The 20,725-nt window shown below is 39.6% G+C and overlaps 2 protein-coding genes across 3 annotated transcripts in view; one reads left to right on the forward strand and one right to left on the reverse strand.

The window, feature by feature from the left end:
- The window catches only part of IFT74 (intraflagellar transport 74), an 83,046-nt gene extending 69,197 nt beyond the window's left edge, over positions 1–13,849 (reverse strand). The window contains exons 1-3 of the mRNA XM_039221802.1: positions 13,703–13,849; positions 11,491–11,629; positions 561–696 (exon numbers count right to left, since the gene is read on the reverse strand). Of these exons, the coding sequence (XP_039077733.1) occupies positions 561–696; positions 11,491–11,610 (256 nt within the window). The 5' untranslated portion in view covers positions 11,611–11,629; positions 13,703–13,849. The remainder of the gene's footprint in view (positions 1–560; positions 697–11,490; positions 11,630–13,702) is intronic.
- Positions 13,850–15,840: 1,991 nt separating this feature from the next.
- Positions 15,841–20,725, forward strand: part of PLAA (phospholipase A2 activating protein) — a 44,800-nt gene continuing 39,915 nt past the window's right edge. For both annotated transcript variants that reach the window (XM_039221805.1, XM_039221806.1), the window contains exon 1: positions 15,841–16,157. In XM_039221805.1, coding sequence (XP_039077736.1) covers positions 16,009–16,157 — 149 coding nt within the window. In that variant the 5' untranslated portion in view covers positions 15,841–16,008. The remainder of the gene's footprint in view (positions 16,158–20,725) is intronic.

Consider the following 20,725-nt stretch of genomic DNA (forward strand, 5'->3'; position numbering starts at 1 on the left):
CTGAGCTGTTAGCACAGAGCTCAACGCGGGGCTCGAACCCACAGAACGAGATCATGACCTGAGATGAAGTCAGACGCTGAACCAACTGAGCCACCCAGGTGCCCCAAAAATGTAATCGTCATTCCTGAGCTTTTCTTCAAATTATTTCAAATTTCTTCAAGTTATAGCAAAGCTCTATGTTCAGAAAAATGAAGATTAGAGTTCACAATGTATTTTCACAGCACTTCTTTAACTTTTATCAGTTTTGGAATCATGGAATAAAAATTGAATAAAATGGTCTCTTCATTATTTTCAGTAATATGGTACTGCAGTACTTTTTTTTTAGTGTTTAATTTTTGAGAGAGCTCAAGTTGGGGTGGGATTGAGAGGGGGAAGAGGATTTTAAGCAGACTCCATGCTGACAACAGCAACCTGGATGTGGGGCTTGAACTAACAAAGCCCGAGATCATGACCTGAGCCGAAGGCAGATGCTAAATCGACTGAGGCACCCAGGTGCCCCTAGTAATATGGTACTGTAACACTACTTATACAAAACATACCCATCTTCTTAAAAGAGATACCTTTCATTCCAGTTTTCATTCCACTCAAACCTTGCTGTGTTACAGGACGATCAGCAACTTTGATTTGAGAAGAAAGAACTCCTCCTGTCCCAATGGGACCACCACGAGAACCTGGTCTTGCAGTTCCAGGCGGCATCTAAATGAAAAACATGATTTCAGTTGTAGTAAACTAGAAAAACACTATACCTCTAGAACAGTTATGACAACAGAGATTATTTTTAAAAATTAAAATTATATTTAATTTGTAAAATATTCCTTATATTTTTGAATTTCTAAAATATGAAATATTAACTAAAATTCTTTAAAATTTAAAATTCTAGAGGAGTTAGGATGGTGGAGAAGTAGGGTTACCGGGATTTTCCTTCCCTTGCCTCAAACCCAGCTGTATTGAGGTCAGAACACTTGGAACCGCTCAGGAAATCAATCTGCGAGTGACAGAAAAATCTCCACAGGTGGAGGGGGGAGCTTGGTGAGGCAGAGGTGCATTATGTGAATTGGGGGAGATAAAACAGCTAGGCAAAAAGGGGAGGGAAGTTCTTCTGAGGACAGACAAAACAGAAATAAAGAGAGGCTGTGGATAGTGGTATTCTGTTAGTACAAGACAAAACCTCTGTGGACCACAGACTGGGGAATGAAAAACCTAGAGTGCCAGTTTCTACTCTGGAAACAGCCTTAGGAACTGAAGGTCAAAGATCAGAGTTTTCAAAAGTGTGCAAATTTCTCCTGACTGAAGTCACCACAGCAGTAGTATGCACGCATTGGGGGAGGGAGCTGGCCCCAGGGTGCAGCAGCGAACTCAGGGGAGCACTGAGAGAGAACAGTCTCCTTCCTTGAATACTGTGGGAACAGGACCTATTGTGCCCAGACAAAAGACCCTGCAGGCTCCAACTTGGCTGAGTGGCTACACCAGAACAGAATCCAGAACAAAATTCATGTAGTGCATGGCCCTTTAACACATCAGGTTCTGAATCTGAGCCAAGCACCTAGGAGGTCCAGGAGACTTTGGAGGACAGGCTGACCACCCATGCTATTCTGTGAGGGCTGCCTGAACAGCATGGTTTGAGACACCTGGTCTAGGGAAGAGATTGGGAAGTCGCCATTTTTCTCTCCATCATCAACAGTGGGGCTCGAGGTAACAGGACAGTTGCCTCCAGTGGAGGCAGGACCTGCTTACACCAAACCCTGCCCCTCTCTACCAACTGCTTCTCTAAAGGAGTGAGGATGATACTGACTGAACCAGACAGGCCCTCCTCCAGACCAGCATAGCCATTGGTCCCAGACACCAAAAGACAACTGTCTTGTGGTCTTGTATGTTAGTTTCTTTTTTTTCCTCTTCTCTTTTTTCTTTCTACCCTCTTCTTTTTTTCCTTTGGAATCAGGCTCACAGCCTTTGATTTTTGGTCAATTCTTACTATATATATATTTTTTTCTTTCTCTGTTTTGTTTGTTTAATCAGGCATTTTTATTCTTTTCACACTTTTTATATAGCTTATTCTTCTTTATTTCCTTTCTCTCTCTCCGGATTAAGTCTTATAGTTTCTTTGATTCTCTACTTAGTCTTTTTTTTAATTTTCATCCCTTTCATTTTTCTCTTTGTATCAGGCTCCCCGCCCTTTCCTTTTTTCAGGGTTACTTCAAGGAACAAATCAAAGCACACCTGGTGAGAGGTCCAAACAATCGGCCACCTTGTAAGGAGGAGCTTTGTAGAAGACTGACCAGTGGGTAGAACAGCCAAATACAAAACACAAGAGTGCATGCAACACACTCCAAAAACAATTCCTGAAGTGCCAGGCCCTGGCCAGTGTATTATCCCTTTTTAATACAGTAGTAACCCGCAGGTGCAAGACATAACAAACTATTAAAACACGCAAAAGCCAGAAATGTAGCCAAAATGATGAAGTGGGAGAATAATCTTGAAAAGAAAATCCAGGAAGAAATGACAGCCAGGGAACTGTTCTTAACAGATAAAAACAATATATCTGAACAAGAATTTAGAATTAACAGTCATAAGACTAACAGCTGGGCTTGAAAAAAAAGCATAGAAGACAGCAGAGAATCTATTACTGCAGAGTTCAAAGACATAAGAAACAGTCACAATGAATTAAGGAATAAATGAGACATAAAATAAACTAGATACAGTGACAGTGAAGATGGAAGAAGCAGAGGAGAAAATAGGTGAAATAGAATATAAAATTATGGAAAACAGTGAAGCTGAAAAAAAGAGGGAAAAGAAATTTAAAAACAAGGGGAGAATTAGAGACCTAAGTGAGTCAATGAAATGAGAAAGTAATCATATCATAGGAGTTCCAGAAGAAGAGAGAGAAAGGGGCAGAAGGTTTATTTGAACAAATTATATCTGAAAACTTCTCTAATCTGGGGAAGGAAACAGACATTCAAGTCCAGGAGTCACAGAGAACTCCCTTCAGAATCAACAAAAACAGGTCAACACCATGACATAGAGTGAAACTGGCAAAATACAAAGATAGAATAGTGAAAGCAGCTAGGGACAAACAGGCATAAACCTACAAGGGTAGACAACATAAGGGTAGTAGCAGACCCGTCCACTGAAACTTGGCAGGCCAGAAGGGAGTGGCAGGAAATATTCAATGTGCTGAAGAGGAAAAACATGCAGCCAAGAATCTTTTATCCCCAAGGCTGTCTTTCAGAATAGAAGGAGAGATAAAGGCTTTTCCAGACACACAAACACTAAAGGTGTTCATGACCACTAAACCAGCCCTGCAGGAGATCCTAAGGGGGACTCTGTGAGGGGAAAGCAGTAAAGACTACAAAAGACCAGAGACATCACAAGCATGAAACCTACAGATAACACAATGGCACTAAATCCTTATCTTTCATTAATCAGTCTGAATCTAAGTGGATTAAATGTTCCAATCAAAAGATATCAGGGGTATCAGAATGGATAAAAAAAATAAGATCCATCTATATGCTGCCTACAAGAGACTCATTTTAGACCTAAGGACACCTGCAGATTGAAAGTGAAGAGATCTATCATGCTACTGGGCTGAGGGGCGCCTGGGTGGCTTAGTCGGTTAAGCGACTGACTTTCACTCAGGTCATGATCTCGTGGTTCGTGGGTTCGAGCCCCGCGTCGGGCTCTGTGCTGACTGCCAGCTCAGAGCCTGGAGCCTATTTCAGAGTCTGTGTCTCCCTCCCTCTCTAACCCTACCCTGTTCACGCTGTCTCTCTCTCTCTCCTAGAAATAAATTTTTTAAAAAATCTAAAAAAAAAGAAAGCCAGGTAGCCATAGTTATATAAGACAAACTAGATTTTAAAACAAAGACTGTAACAAGAGATGAAGAAGGGCATTATATCATAATTAAGGGGTCTATCCATCAAGAAAAGCTAACAATTGGGGCGCCTGGGTGGCTTAGTCGGTTAAGCGTCCAACTTTCACTTAGGTCATGATCTCGCGGTTCGTGGGTTCGAGCCCCTCGTCGGGCTCTGTGCTGACTGCCAGCTCAGAGCCTGGAAGCTGTTTCAGTCTGTGACTCCCTCTCTCTGACCCTCCCCTGCTCACGCTGTCTCTCTCTCTCTCCTAGAAATAAATAAAACCATTAAAAAAAATTTTAAAAAAAAGAAAAGCTAACAATTATAAATGTTTATGTCCCCAAAGTGAAAGCACCCAAATATATAAATCAATTAAAAACAAACATAAATAAATGTACAGATAATAACAACATGATTGTAGGGGAATTTAATACTCCATTTACAGCAAAGGACAAATCATTTAGGAAGAAAATCAGTAGGGGAACAACGGCTTGGAATGACACATTGGAACAGATGGACTTAAAAGATACATTTAGAACTTTTCATCCGAAAGCACCAGAATACATATTCTTCTAGAGTACACATGGAACATTTTCCATAGATCATATACTGGGTCACCAAACAGCCTTCAACAAATATAAAAGGTTTGAGATCATACCATGCATATTTTCAGATTACAACACTATGAAACTTGAAATCAACCACAAGAAAAAATTTGCAAAGCCCTCCAAATACAGGGAGGTTAAGGAACATCTTACTAAAGAATGATAGGGTCAACCAGGAAATTAAAGAAATTAAAAAATATATGGAAGCAAATGAAAATGAAAAATGACAGTCCAAAACCTTTGGGATGCAGCAAGGAAAATATATTGCAATTCAGGCCTTTCTCAAGAATCAAGAAAAGTCCCAAATATACAATCTAAACTCACACCTAAAGGACCTAGAAAGGCAGTAGCAAAGAAAGCCCAAAGCAAGCAGAAGAGAAATAATAAAGATTAGAGCATAAATAAGCAATATAGATCCAAAAACACAGAACAGGTCAATGAATCTAAGAGCTGGCTTTTTGAAATAATAAACAAAATTGATAAACCCCTAGCCAAATTAATGAAAAAGAGAAGAGAGAGGAACGAAAGAGATAAAATCATGAATGAAAGAAGAGAGATCACAACGAACACCACTGAAATACAAACAATTATTGGAGAATACTATGAAAAATTACATGCCAATGAAATGGACAATCTCTAGGAAATGGACAAAGTCCTAGACACTCACAAATTACCAAAACTCAAATAGGAAGAAATAGAAAATTTGAACAGACCTATAACCAGAGAAGAAATTGAATCAGTTATCAAAATATCTCCCAAAAATATGAGTCTTAGGTCAGATAGCTTCCCAGGGGAATTCTACCAGCCATTTAAAACTTTTAATGTTTTATTTATTTCTGAGAGACAGACAGCATGAGCAGGGGAGGGTCAGAGAGAGAGGGAGACACAGAATCTGAAGCAGGCTCTAGGCTCTGAGCTAGCTGTCAGCACAGAGCCCGATGCGGGGCTCAAACCCACGAACCAGGAGATCGTGACCTGAGCCCAAATTGGACGCTGAACCGACTGAGCCACCTGGCCACCCCTCTACCAGCCACTTAAAGCATAGTTAATATCTATTCTTCTCAACTTGTACCAAAAAACAGAAATGGAAGGAAAGCGTCCAGACTCATTCTATGAAGCCATCATTAACTTAATTCTCAAACCAGACAAGGACCCCACTAAAAAGGAAAATTACAGACCAATATCCCTGATGCATATGGATGCAAAAATTCTCAAGATACCAGCAAATCGATTTCAACAATATATTAAAAGAATTATTTACCATGATCAAGTAAGATTCATTCTTGAGCAGGTGGGCTGGTTCAATATTTACAAATCAATTGACATGATATGTCACATTAATGGAAGAAAGGAAAAAAATCATATGATCCTATTAATAGATGCAGAAAAAGCATTTGACAAAACACAGCATCCTTTCTTAAATAAAAACCCTCAAGAAAGTTGGGATAGAAGGAACATACCTTAACATCATAAAAGCCATATGTGAAAGGCCCACAGCTAATATCCTCAATGGGGAAAAACTGAGAGCTTTCCCACTGAGATCAGGAAAATGACAGAGATGTCCATTCTCACCACTGCTGTTTAACATAGTGTCGGAAGTCCTACCCTCAGCAATCATACAACAAAATGAAATAAAAGGCATCTAAACCGGCAAAGAAGTCAAACTTTCACTTTTCAGATGACATGATACTTTACATGGAAAACCCAAAGACTCCACCAAAAAATTGCTCAAGCTGATACACGAATTCAGCAAAGTTGCAGAATATAAAATCCATGTACAAAAATCAGTCACATTTCTATACACCAATAATGAAGCAACCAAAAGACATATCAAGGCATCGATCCCATTTACAACTGCATCAATAACCATAAAATACCTACAAATAAACCTAATCAAAGAAGTAAAAGATATGTATGCTGAAAATTTCACTAGAGAAAGCTTATGAAAGAAACTGAAGACACAAAAAAATGGAAAAACATTCCATGCACATGAATTGGCAGAACAGATATTGTTAAAATGTTGATACTACCCAAAGAAATCTACACATTCAGTGCAATCCCAATCAAAAGAGCATCAACATTCTTCACAGAGCTAGAACAAACAATCCTAAAATTTGTATGGAACCACAAAAGACTCTGAATAGCCAAAGTAATGTTGAAAAAGAAAACCAAATCGGGAGGCATCACAATCCCAGACTTTAGCCTCTTCTACAAAGCTATAATCATCAAGACAGTATGGTATTGGCAGAAAAACAGACACAAAGACCAATGGGACAGAATAGAGAACTCAGAAATGGAACCACAAACATATGGCCAACTAATCTTCAACAAAGCAGAAAAGAATATCCAATGGAAAAAAGACAGTCTCTTTAGCAAACGGTGCTGGGAGAACTGGCCTGGAACATGCAGAAGAATGAAACTGGACCACTGTTTTACACCAGACACAACAGTAAATTCAAAATGGATGAAAGACCTAAATGTGAGACAGAAAATTATCAAAAAAGTACAGGAAAAAACGGGCAGCAACCTCTTTGATCTCAGCTGCAGCAACTTTTCCTTCCTTCCTTCCTTCCTTCCTTCCTTCCTTCCTTCCTTCCTTCCTTCCTTCCTCCCTCCCTCCCTCCCTACCTTCCTTTCTCTTTAATGTTTTACCTATTTCTAGGGGAGACAGAGAGAGACAGCGTGAGCAGGGGAGGGTAAAAGAGAGAGGGAGTCACAGTCTGAAACAGGCTCCAGGCTCTGAGCTGGCAGTCAGCACAGAGCCCGACACGGGGCTTGAACCCACAAACTGCGAGATCATAACCTAAGCAAAAGTCGGACGCCCAACCGACTAAGCCACCCAGGCGCCCCAGCAACTTCTTTCTTGACATGTCTCTGAAGGCAAGGGAAATAAAAGAAAAATGAACTATTGGGATCTCATCAAGACAAAAAGCTTCTGCACAGCAAAGGAAATAATCAACAAAACTAAAAGGCAACTGATGGAATGGTAGGAGATATTTGCAAATGATATTATCAGATAAAGGGTTAGTACCAAAAATCTATAAAGAACTTACCAAACTCAACACCTGAAAAACAAATAATTCAGTTAAGAAATGGGCAGAAGACATGAATAGACACTTTCCCAAAGAAGACATCCAGATGGCCAACAGACACATGAACAGGTGCTCAACATCACTCATCACCAGGGACTATAAATCAAAACTACACTGAGATATCACCTCACACAGGTTAGAGTGGCCTAAATTAACAGCTCACGAAACAACAGATGTTGGTGAGGATGTGGTGAAAGGGGAACCCTCTTGCACTGTTGGTGGAAATGCAAACTGGTACAGTCATCCTAGAAAACTGTGTGGAAGTTCTTCAAAAAATTAAAAATAGAATTATCCCATGACCCAGCAATTGCACTACTAGGTATTTATCCAAAGGATACAGGAGTGCTGATTCAAAGGCGCACACGCACCCCAATGTTTACGGCAGCACTAGGAACAATAGCCAAATTATGGAAAGAGCCCAAGTGTCCATCAACTGATGAATGGATAACAAAGATGTGGTATGTATCTGTACAATGGAATACTACTCGGCAATGAAAAAGAATGAAATCTTGCCATTTGTAATGACATGGATGGATCCAGAATGTATTATGCTAAGCAAAATAAGTCAGCCAGAGAAAGACAGGTATCTATGATATCTCTCATACGTGGAATTTGAGAAACTTAACAGATGACCATAGTGGAAGGGAAGGAAAAATAAGATACAGAGAGAGAGGCAAACCATAAGAGACTCAATACAGAGAACAAACTGAGGATTGAAGGGGGTAGGGAGATGGAGGGTGGGAAAAATGGGTAATGGGCACTGAGGGGGCACTTGTTGGAATGAGCACTGGGTGTATATGTAAATGATGAATCATGGGAATCTACTCCTAAAGCCAAGACAACACTAACCTGAGAAAAAAAATTCTACATCAACTATATTTCAAGAAATATAAACTAAAATAAAAAAGTTTTTTAAATTTTATGTGCAGACATTATAATACTTCAAAACTGGAAAGGAATTAAGTATCCACACCTTTGTCCCTATTTAACTATAGGAAATGGTTGAATAAGTTGCAGTATATTAAAAAAAAAAAAAACAGTTTACAGAACAGTATTTATAATTCCATTTTGTAAAACAAAAAGTCTGAGAATTATATAAGAAACCATAACAATGGCTATCTCCATATGACATAATGACATTATAGTTCATTTTTATGTTGTCATTTTTACAATTCAATGTTTCCAGCATTATTACAATAAGTATATATTACTTTCAAAATCAGAAATAAATACAGAATTTTATTTTTAAATTGTAATTACATATAAATTCCATCACTAGATAGCCAAGTAAGTGTTAAAGGGCTGACATCATTCAGCAAGCATTCTTATTATTACTCTACATGATTCTCTACTTCAGGTCTGTAAAATCCAATCTAACATTAGACAATCTGAGGAAAGAACAAGACTGCCTTCTTGTCAGTTCATACAGCATGGACAGGTTGGAAAGGTAGGAGACAATCTGAAGCTGTTTCAAAATATCCTTCTTTTATCTTCCATTCTTTCTTTCCTTTTTCCCCACTCTCTGTCAGAGTAAAGTAGTAGATTAAATATGTAGTAGACTTTTTAGGATAAGGACCATATACACCATAGACTTTCATTTTGCTTCTCTATAATACTGTTAGCCTCTAATCTTGTCAGCTAACATAGTTCTTAGGAGGATTTTGAGAATTCTTATGAGAATGACATTTTCAGAATTACTTGGTAATTATATTGGGAGTCAACAACAGTAACACATTTCAGAGAATATGTTAGACACAGGAATACCGTCAACCACAAATTCGAATGAAATGAGTTCAGGGTTATCTTGAGTGATCTTTGGAAGAGAATGCTACATCTCTTCCTAGGTAAACTTTACCAAATGAAAATATAGAGAAGTATAAATTAAAATTGCACATATTAAAAGGAATGAATATATACACATATATTCACATGGAAGTATACTATTAAAATTAAGTCAAGATAAATAAAAATGTATATTGTATTATAATTATTTTAGAAAAATGTTAAAATCATATAATCTACACGCATCTGTGTTAGTGTTTGTAAATGAACAGAAAAAAAACTGGAAGGCTATACATCACACTGCTGACAATAGTTATACCTGGGGTAGGAGGGAACTATGACACCTTTCCTTTGTATGGTTTATGGCAAGTATCAAGATTTTTAATACTGTAAACATTAAATGGATAAAGCACCTAGCACGGGGTAGGTGGCCAGTATCAGATTTTTTTTTCAAGTATTTAATTAACAAGCATAAATTTTTACTAAAATAAAAATTCTTACTAGCTTAATACCATAAACATGAAACCTTTAGAAAAATCATTTCAGTAGTAAGTTGATGATGTTGATATTAGTTGAAACTCCAGAAAAATCTGAAAACTTCAAGAAACCCTGATTTTAACAAAATTATTCCCTCCAAAAATTGTTGTTCTACTGAATTAAAAACAGGACGACCCAGTATTATTTGGTTTGCAGTTAGCATACTGTGTAAGCTTTACAGGAGTCAAAATCACCTTACATGGAGTCAAAACCATCTGCTGCAACTATCAGAAAAATTAATATATCATAATTTATTTAAGGTTTGCCTGTTATAAAGTAAGTTAAGCTGCTTTAAAATTTTCACTATAAAAATTATAATGAAACTATAATAATTACCTTTATAGGATATTACCCTTAGAATTATCAGGTTATAAAGTTTACCCAATTTTTTCTAATGTGGTGTTTCTCTTACTGATTTATGACACTCCATCTTACACTAAGCTATTAACATTTACTAGTTTGTTTCCAGGTTGCTGTGACGATGAAAATATTCTTTTACTTATTATTTATTTATATTTTTATACCAGAATACTGTAGTTTTGTTTTTGTTTTTTATTGCTCTAGATGAATTCTGGAATAGTTTTACAAAGATATCCCCTACTCTCCCCAAAAGAAATCTCATGTAATTTTGATTAAACACAGGGTTCATAATGTTTAACTACAGAAAGAGCTCTTACTAGTTTGTAAAGTTTGCTTTATCATTTTACAATTCTCAACTCTAAAACATATATGTTGTAAATATTTTTCATCAGTTTGTCATTTTTCTTTTAACTTTTCTATGGTATTTTCAATTTTTAAAAATTCAAACATATAAATATAAAAATACTTACCTTTTCAGTACTTGGTGTTTCTGTTTTACAAAGGCTTAGTCCACACCAAGTTTATATGAAATACTTGCCTATATTTTCTTCTAGCACATTTATGGTTTCATTTTTAAATATAAAGTTTCTAAAAATCTAGACTTTTATGTGAAAGAGGGATCAATTTTTAAAAATAAATGGTTTACCCATTATTTGACTACACTATTGACTACTCCATGTTTTTCCAACTATTTTGAAATGTTATCTTAATCACTAATTAAGTTCTTACATGTCTGATTCTGATTCTGTTTCTCATCTAGCCCATTTCATTTGATTCAGGCACCAATAAACTACACCACTTAAATTATTGTACCTTTAAAATAAATTTGAATTATCAGTGTGAGAAAGCATCTTTTCTCAATAATGTCTTTTAGGGGCACCTGGGTAGCTCAGTTAATCGTCCAACTCTTGATTTCAGCTCAGGTTATGATCTTGCATGAAATCAAGCCCCCACATCCGGCTCCATGCTGACAAGTGTGGAGCCTACATGGGATTCTCTCTTTCTCTCTCTTTTTACTCCTCCCCCAAACGCACTCTCTTTCTTTCTCAAAGTAAACAAATAAACTTTTTAAAATGTCTTTTGGACATCCTCCCACATTTATAATCTAGGTATTTCTACACTCCCTCCCAAAAACTAAAAACCACGAACATGTATAATAGTATGTTGACAGAATAAAGAACAAAGAAGAACCTCTTACTACTGACAGCTTTTCAACTTCTACTAGGACATATGCATGATAATTAAATAGATTTGTTTGAAACTTACTCCAGTTGCCACTCGAATATTTCCTGATGGGGGTCGTATTCCAGAAGGAGGTCTTCCAGTCAACCCCATTCCACCTCGTGAAACAGGGCGAGCTGCTGAAGGTTTGTGATTACTGGCCATTGTTTGTTTACTTTCACCACTATTTGGAAACAAGAAACAGTTCAATTCTCCTTTGATATCTACTATAGCAACACACTGAAGATCCACATAGCTTTCCTTCCTTCAAACATTTAGTCCACTATGACTTTTGTTGCAAATTGCCATTCCAAATACCACTACAAGGCTAAACCTGCTTCATTTTGTTCAAATTTGAAATTAATGTTCAATTTAGAGTAGAACCATGAAATCATTTCCCTATTTTATTACCAAAACATAAGCCCCTTTAATTACTATCTGTCTTGAGCTCTTCCCATACTCACTAAAATTTCTGACATATCCAGCACCTTTCTTCTCTTTTTTTCCCACTGTGGGGGGAAAAATCTATGATTCACTCCTTTATAGTCTCAATCCTATTATCAGATCCTTTATTTTAACTCTTTGCCTTACCAGAATCCCAACTTGCCCCAAAACTTGACTTTCAGTGAAGGCTGTTTTAGCTTCTCAATCCACAATTCCAAAGCAAAGGAGTGCACAGCATTCCTCTTACTCCCCAGTGTCACTTTTAAAACGTTAGTCTTCCCAATCTTCTTTTGAAGATCAAGGAATGCAACCTTATTCTTTGGATCTTTCCTGGTTGCTTTTATCTAGGGACCTCCGAATCTCTCCCCTCAACTTTACTAAAATCTTTTACACAGGGTTCAGTCTCTCTACTCCAGTCCCAATGTCCAGGATGACTCCTACAGTGATGCTGGATTCAATATCTAACATTGTAGGTCACAGTTCCTTGACCTAAATTTTGGTAATAATCTCAACTCCATTTCAGTCGTACATAGCTGTGGCTAGACCTGAAGCTTGTCATCATCTGGAATTGCTTCACCTCAGTATCAACTGAAATGCCTCATTATCTGACCTTAATCTCCTCTATTACCCATCTTATCTTTATTCTCACTTCATCTCCCTTTAAACCAGCTCCTTCATTCATTCATTCATTCATTCATTCTCTCCCAGTTTACCAGCCCCATCCTTTACTCATCATAATATATTATTTAAAGTTTTGGCTTATGATTTAGAATAGCACTTTTCAGATTATGGGTCATGACCTGTTAGTGGGCTGTGAAAACATATTTGTAGATTATGCCCAATATGCTTTAAACATGAAATAAAAAGTGTAAGAGGGGCGCCTGGGTGGCTCAGTCGGTTAAGCCTCCGACTTCCAGCTCAGGTCATCATCTCATGGTTCATGATCTCGGATTCTTGAGTTCGACCCTCACATCAGGATCTGTGCGGACAGGTCAGAGCCTGGAACCTGCTTCAGGTTCTGGGTCTCCCCCTCTCTCTGCCCTTACCCCGCTCAGTCTGTCCCTCTCAAAAATAAACATTTTTAAAAATTTAAAAAAAGAAAAGAATTTCCACCTGTCTCTACCACCGCTTTACCATCTCTGAGAAAGCTTAGCATTAGATCAGTCCCAGGGGGTAAAATAAAAAGAACGGTCACTCCTAACAGACATGGCACTAACTCCTTCGTTATTCACTCCAAACGTTCAATCAGAAAGGGAGCCTGGACTTTGGTTCCAGAAAAATGAAAGATACAAACTTTAGCTCTATCAGTTATTAGCTCTACAATCTCTAAGACCCAAGTGTGGCAATGGGCTGTAGCCTGCAGGGCTGTTGTGAAGATTACAGATACCATATAAAAAAAAAATCCATCGGCCTGCTGATTATTACCACCATTATCCTCCCCAAAGCGGCCATTTTAACATATACGAACAAATGGAAAGCTGCTCATCCAACAAAGAAATCTATCGCTTCGAGTAAAATCCCTCAGCCCACAGTGAATTTTCTTTGAGGCTCTCGGATCCTTCCCTCCGGTCTCGCCTTGGCAGGTTTCCTCAGGGGACTGAGCGTCTGAGGTGATACCTTCACACGCTTTGCCGGACTGGAGTCCGACTTCCCTGGCCTGTCGACCGGCTGAGGAGAATGGCTAAGAGCCGGAAAGTTCGGATTTCTTTTCGTTGGGAGCGGATCAGCTTCTCCACAGTAAGAAAAAAAAAAAAAAAAGCGGCTCCGGAGGGACTGAGAGAGGGAGGGATAAATGGCACCTGGGATTTCTCACCTCCCGCGGCGTGCCAGGAGGAAAGTTGTAGCGGTGAGGGGCGCTCGAACTGGCTTCCGAGGCCACCACTACCTGCGAAGCCGACCAGTCGGCCCAGCGGACCCGTTAGCTCCCTTCTACCGCCCGCTCCCCCTCGCGCAGCTTTCCGGGGCCCTCAGAACTAACCACTAGCGGCCACGCGCGGCTCCGTATCCCGGCAACGGGGGCGGGGCAAAGAGAGGGCCCTCCTCCTGATGGACCAATCTTCGGCTCCGGTAACACCAAACGGAACGAGAGTAAACTGCTCTCGCGAGATTGGAGACCTAATTTTTGTTGTCGGCATACCTCAGTGTTTTTCTGGACCCAAGAGAAAACGGCGACTTCGCTCGGAAAGAACGATTTATCTGAAAACCTTAGTATTTATAATCAAAGCAACCTCTCTGGTTGTGTGCCTGACCTGCATTTACTCCTAGCAAGTTTTAATATATCTCATGTGACATGAATTATCATGTAATCGGCTTTTTAATAAAAACTTTTGTTTGTGGTAGGCAGCGTTACACAGTCTTTTTAATTCTTATTAAAGTTAGTTATCCTATTAGATCTGCGCAACTTACACAGTATAAATGCGTTTCTGGTGACATCTACTCATTTCATTGGAAGCTTCCTATCTTTAAACTTCCTTTCAGAGTTCTGTTGATACAGGTTTGTGAATGATTATATGGTTATAGGTCTTAAAATAACTATTTTAGAATCAATGTTTAAAGAAAACACAATGTAAAAATAAAAACCTACTTGGTCTCAAATCCCACATCTCTAACAAAGTAATTTGCAGTTTGTTTTCTTCCAGTCTTCCTATAGAGAGTGCTTAAATGTGATTGCAACTATGATCATAACGTATGCATGTATTGACTTACAAACGTTTTTCACATTTCCAACTTGCATACATTATTTATATCCAAATTTATTTTTTAATGTGCCTGCTTTCAAGTAGGTTTAAATGAATGCAACAAAAGAAAATGAAATAGTCATATGACTGAATTATCACTTCAAGTGCGTAAAATATTTTTATCTAATTCACCCATTTGAGCCCAACATATTTGCAGTGTCCTTTAGTGACTACACATGAGGAATTTACATAACAAATTTTACTAACTGGTCTTTATTTACTATTAGTTCCCCATATATTTACCTCTCCATAATTTGCTGCTTCTAAAGAGTTAAGGTGCTTTTCTTCAGTAAATACTGTTCCTTTGTTAAGTCGTTCTGTAAGTCTAGACTCTAGCCACCCGAGTACTCATTTCTGAGTTTCTTCCTTGAATATATGAGATATGGATGTTAATAAATTTTTCTCTTATTAACCTCTCTTGTTACAACGCCCCATGGAAAGCCTACAAGGGTAGAAACCAAAAAGATTATTTCCTTCCCTACAACGTCTGCCCGACTACTCCGTACACAGAATTGTCTGAATCATCTGACATTATGCAGATTTCTCCCTGAGTGCCTTCAGACACGTGGAAGGAGGACCAAACATGTGTCAGCTGTATGCAAATGTGAGTTGAGAGAAATGTTTTAAATCTGATAATTGCTTAACACATAAAATATTTTAATTTTTTAGAGTACCAAGAACCCAGCTTAGTGTTCACAGGATTTAGGGCAAACGACTGTTTACGATTCGGTCCCAGACTCTGTCGTTCTAGTTAAAAAACAACACTTAACTTCTAAAAATCTCTGGAGAAATCGGGGAAGGCTTGCCCCAACCAAACCTTCAAAGCAAATTTTCTCAACCACAAGGGAGCGCGCAGCCCCTGACATCAAGATTTAAAATATCCGGATTCCGCGCGCCTGCGGCTCACTACTCAATGCGCGTGGCATTGTGGGATTTGTAGTCCCAGCGCCCATCTCGTAGTGCAATAAACTGATCAGCCTGGACTCGCCAAGGACGTGGGCTCCACAAGGATCCGGACTGGGGCGATCGGGCCCAACGGCCGGCATTGTGATCTCTTCCTCGGCGGACGGTCCAGGGCGCGGGAAGGGAGCGAGCTTCAGCTTGGCTTTGCGCTCAGCAGTCGGGACGCACATGCTTTGCGTCATGGCGGGCTGGGACAGATGATGAATTCCGGTGTGCATGTCAGGGTTGCTGTGTCACTCGGCCCGTTCGGCGTTTCCCTTCCCCGTCGCCCTTCCGCACCGGCTCTAGGGCTCTTCCGGTCCTCAGCCGCCCCTCACCTGCAGGCCCCTCGCCCGCAGCGCCCCGGCGCACTCCCGGCCTCTTCTGCCAACCGATCTCGCGCGGTGTCCGGGCCGCGGGTGCCGGACCGACGAGGGCCATGGCGAGCGGTGCCGCCAGGTACCGGCTGAGCTGCTCGCTCCCAGGCCACGAGCTGGATGTGCGAGGCCTGGTATGCAGCCTCTATCCTCCGGGGGCCTTTGTGTCCGTGTCCCGAGACCGCACCACCCGCCTCTGGGTTCCAGACAGGTGAGCGCTGCGACTCCGGCTGCCCCCACCTGTCCCCACCACCCACCCTTAGCAGTGTTGCAGGCTTCCTACGGCTGGTGGGAAGAGAGGGCCCCTCCCCTGTACTCTTCCCGGCCTCGCCTCGGGTCCGCGCTCCCTCCCAGTTATGATAGCACTGGCACTCTGGGCGCGCAGTGTTAAGAAACCTGTGAGATTTACCGCTTTAGGGTTACAGAGTCGTACAGTCTTGTCCTAATTTGACTACTAATGAGTGGGTGACCTTGGACGAAGCTCTTATCTTTTGGGTGGTGATTTGCCATGTTTCTTTCAGATTTGAAAATTTATTGATGCCAGGTGCACCCCCCAAATAAGGCATTGTGAAAACGTCTGACATGTAATTGAAGTAAATCCTCTTCTTTCCCTAGAATTTGCTCTGTAGTCTTCCCTCAAATTTGATTTTTGAAAACTGCATTGCAGAAAGTTGCATGGACACCTCTCCTCGTTGTCCAAATAAGTCTCTTAGTCTGGGGTCTGTGGTGGGCCTGGATGGAGGGGATGAAAATTTTCACATGTTTTATGGATGTGTGAGGATGTGCTGTTTTCTTAAAAGAAAGTCCATTGCCTTCAAAAAGTTGTCAGGTTAACCAGAAAGAGAAATTAAGGAACGGAAGGTTAAGCTCCAGTGGGAATCAAGTTAAGGAGTCGGTCCTGCTTTGGCTGGTTGTAACAGGAAATTTATGACCTGAAAGACAGATTTCAGTTCAGAAAGAGAAAATTTGAGGTGATTTACTTTGTTATGTATTAAGTCTCCCATCAGTGTAAGTTTCACTCAGAGTTTGGGTAACCATGCATAAATTCAGATGCTGACTATTGGTTGAGGGTCTCCTATTTGTTTAGGTTCTGAAGAAGAGTAAAACAACAAACAAGTTCCTTGTTTTTATGGAGCTTTCTTACAGTCTGGGAGGGCTGATGGATCAGAAAAAAAGTAAATAATTGCTCATTGGTATGTGTACTGTGGCGGGGGGGGGGGGAAGTAAAGAATTGAATGGAGAGATGTTAGAGAAGGAAGCCTCTCTGAGGAGGGTTTCAGTTTTGTTTTGTTTATTAAAGCGGACACCAAGATGGACCTGGTCATGGGAGCAAGGAGTGAGAAGAATTGAATTGAAAGAGCTCTGTAGATGGTAGGAGGATCAAGCACAGAGACCCTGGATTAAGAAAGAGGGTCTCCCTGTGTGCGGGAGGGAATGAGCTGTGAGGGCAGGAGCCAGAGGTTGGCTGGAGCCAGATGCTATGTATGGTAAGAGTGCTTCTAGGAAGAGTTTAAGTAGAAGCCTTCAATGAGTTTCAAGGAGGGAGCAGCATGATTTGATTGACGTGTTTAGAAGTACTGCTAGCTGTTGGTGGAGATTAGATTGCAAAGGGATAAATGTGGAAGTAGATCTGTTTGGAGGCTTTTGTTGTAGTGTAGCCAGTACATGATGGTAGACAGACTGGAAATATTGTAGAGCAAAGTCTGGTATTGAGTTGGATGAGATGATTTCTGAAGGTCTCTTTTAATTCTGAGATTCTGTGATATTCCAAATCACTTAGTAACACTAATACATAAATGTATGTGTATCTGAGTGTAATTACTGATTAAGCTTGTATCTTTAAAACTGAGTACAGTAGAAGCACATACCCAGTAGGATATAAACATTGCAGTAAGGAGTAACTAAAGGATGCCTACTGTAATAGTTGAGTTCTGCCATTAAACTTTACATGTTTTGTAGGACTGGGCTAAGTCCTGGAGTTCTTGCATTTATCAAGAACTTCAGGAATTTGAAGCTGAAGTCAACCATTTGAAAAGTGTTGTTGCTGTTTTTCTTTTTAACTCCTATTGTTTTTTATTTTGTTTTCAAAATCATTCATGAATTTCTTCAGCTAGCACTGATTGAGAGCCTGCATTGTGTCACACGCAGGAGTAGATAGTGGGTAATTATGAGATAAGACTGTTTTACCTCTCGTTTCCAATTGTTCAGTGTAGGGCATTTTATACTCCTTGGGTGATGAAACTCTTCTAAAGTGTCTAACATACGCTTAGTGTTATAAAAGTGTCCTCAAGGCTGATATGCTGACAATTTGTATTTCATGGTATACTAATAAAGTTAATGATATGCTGTAAATATTTTTAGCCAGATAGTAAATGAAGATTGTTTTCCCATGTACATTGTTGATAGAATTCTGGGTCAAGGTAGTTAGTGTACAGATGGTTTGGGAATGATGGAATTTAATTTCGTTTTAGGGAAGCAAAATATTTCTCTTCCAAGGTGCATTAAACCAGATGTCTTGTCTTTCACAAAAGCCTATTGAAAACCCAGAAGTTCTCTGGGCCTTCTGAAGACCTTTCAGAATGGAGACTTTTTTTTTTTTTTAATTGTACATTGAACTGAAGCAGTCAACATGCAGTTGTTTCAGACTGCTTCAGGCCTCCATAAGCCCATTTCAAATTAAGCAGGATTTCTCATATGTCATGGACTGACTATTGCTTTACTTTTTGAAAACCACCCATATTTGAAAGATGCAACTTTACGTTTAACATGGTGTGTTAACTCTTTCCTGACCGTGCCAAGGGTGAAATGACTTCTCCCTCCTGTAAACACTCAGTACTTTGTATCCAAAGTCAATAGTTCCATGGAATTTATTAAGAAATCAGAGCCATTCCCTTCCCAACCACCATTTCCCATTCTTGGAGTTAAAATGTTTATCTCTTTTAACTGCTTATTTTTGTATTTTACTTCCATGTGTATGTATAAAGTGCATTATTGCTATTTTTATTTTTTAAATATTTTAGGCATTTTCTATTCTTGCTATGGAATATTGGACTTCAGCTCTCCCCATTAACCCCCATCACTTATGCATCTTTTCTAAGCTCCGCCCCTTATAGTTGAACTTAATTTAGATAAAATTAGTATATAGTTTTTAAGTTTTTGTTTATTTACTTATTTTGAGAGTGAGAGCACATACACATAACCAATGGGCAGAGGAGGAGCAGTGAGAGAATCCCAAGCAGGCTCCATGCCTTACATGGTACTTGAACTCACAGAATCACAAGATTGTGACTTGAGCTGAAACCAAGAGTCAGCTGCATAACTGACTGAGCCTCCCAGGAGCCCCTAGACGAAATCAGTATTTTATGACTGCACAGGGTCTGTTTACACTGTGCTATGGAATAAACTATGATAACTTTTCCTCAACAATTTTATGATCTCCCTGTAGCTAATAAGTGCCCTTTTCGGGGCTTTCATTTGCTTCATTTTTTATGTATTTCTCACTAATTCAACTTCATATTCTTTGCTAGTTGTCTAAATCTCTTCTCAAGACCTTTAGACATACTGGATACTTTACATTTTCATCTTCCTAGCAGTGAGGACTTTCTGACCGGGTCTTTCTACCACTGTTGCACACAGATCCTGGGATTGTGCTCTCCACAGTTTCCTCTTTTGGGCTTCTTGTGTTGGATTTCTGTTATCTGTATCCATTTACTTTCTTAGTTTTTTTCCTTGATGCCATTTTGGAGCATATCACCAAGGAGCTTCCTGAAATACAGTACCTGATGATAAATGTTTTAAGATAGTGAGAGCCTGAAAATGATTTTAGTCTGCCTTGCTACTTGAATAATAATTAAAATGTTTGTAGTGCTGTAATTCCCAAATAATTTTGCTTCAGAATTAAGAAGCCATTGCTACATTGTATTCTAGCTTCTAATATGTATTTTTTTAAATGTTTACTTTTTTTTTTGAGAGAGAGAGAGCACAAGCAGGGGAGGGGGGAGGGGGCAGAGGGTGAGGAAGAGAGAGAATACTAAGCAGAAGCCACTGCCCCCACCCCCCCTGCCCCGCACAGGGCTCCAGCTCACAACCCTGGGATCATGACTTAAGTCAGACACTCAACTGACTCAGCAACCCAGGCACCCCAGCCTCTACTGTTAAATTTGAGAAGTCTGAAGTCATTCTGTTTCCTGAACTATTATTTTTTTCTTTCTGGAAGACAGTCTATATTTAGGTGCCCCTAAAAGAACATTTAAAAAGAGAACACAACAAAATAAAGTGGACAAGTTAAAAATAGTTACTACCAGGGGCGCCTGGGTGGCTTAGTCGGTTAAGCGTCTGACTTTCGCTTAGGTCATGATCTCGCGGTTCGTGGGTTCGAGCCCCGCGTCGGGCTCTGTGCTAACTGCCAGCTCAGAGCCTGGAGCCTATTTCAGAGTCTGTATCTCCCTCTCTCTCTGACCCTCCCCTGCTCACACTGTCTCTCTCTCTCTCCTAGAAATAAATAAATAAAAATATTTAAAAAAAAAATAGTTACTACCAAATACCTTCCTTTGAAGATTTTTCATTTAATTCAGCTTCCAACTGATTCTAAAGATTTTCAGTAGTCTTCCTTATTCTAATTCCAACTCTTTTGGTCCCCATTTCTAGAGTACATAGTGCTACTAATATTCTTCGCTTTTTAGGGATTCATTGGTAGATTGGCCCTCTATTTTCCCTGATTTAGAACTCAATTTTCGCAGGGTGCCTGAGTGGCTTAGTTGGTTAAATGTCTGATTCTTG

Source organism: Hyaena hyaena, unplaced genomic scaffold (genome assembly GCF_003009895.1).
Source record: "Hyaena hyaena isolate Hyena2069 unplaced genomic scaffold, ASM300989v1 scaffold_1015, whole genome shotgun sequence".
Classification (NCBI taxonomy): domain Eukaryota; kingdom Metazoa; phylum Chordata; class Mammalia; order Carnivora; family Hyaenidae; genus Hyaena; species Hyaena hyaena.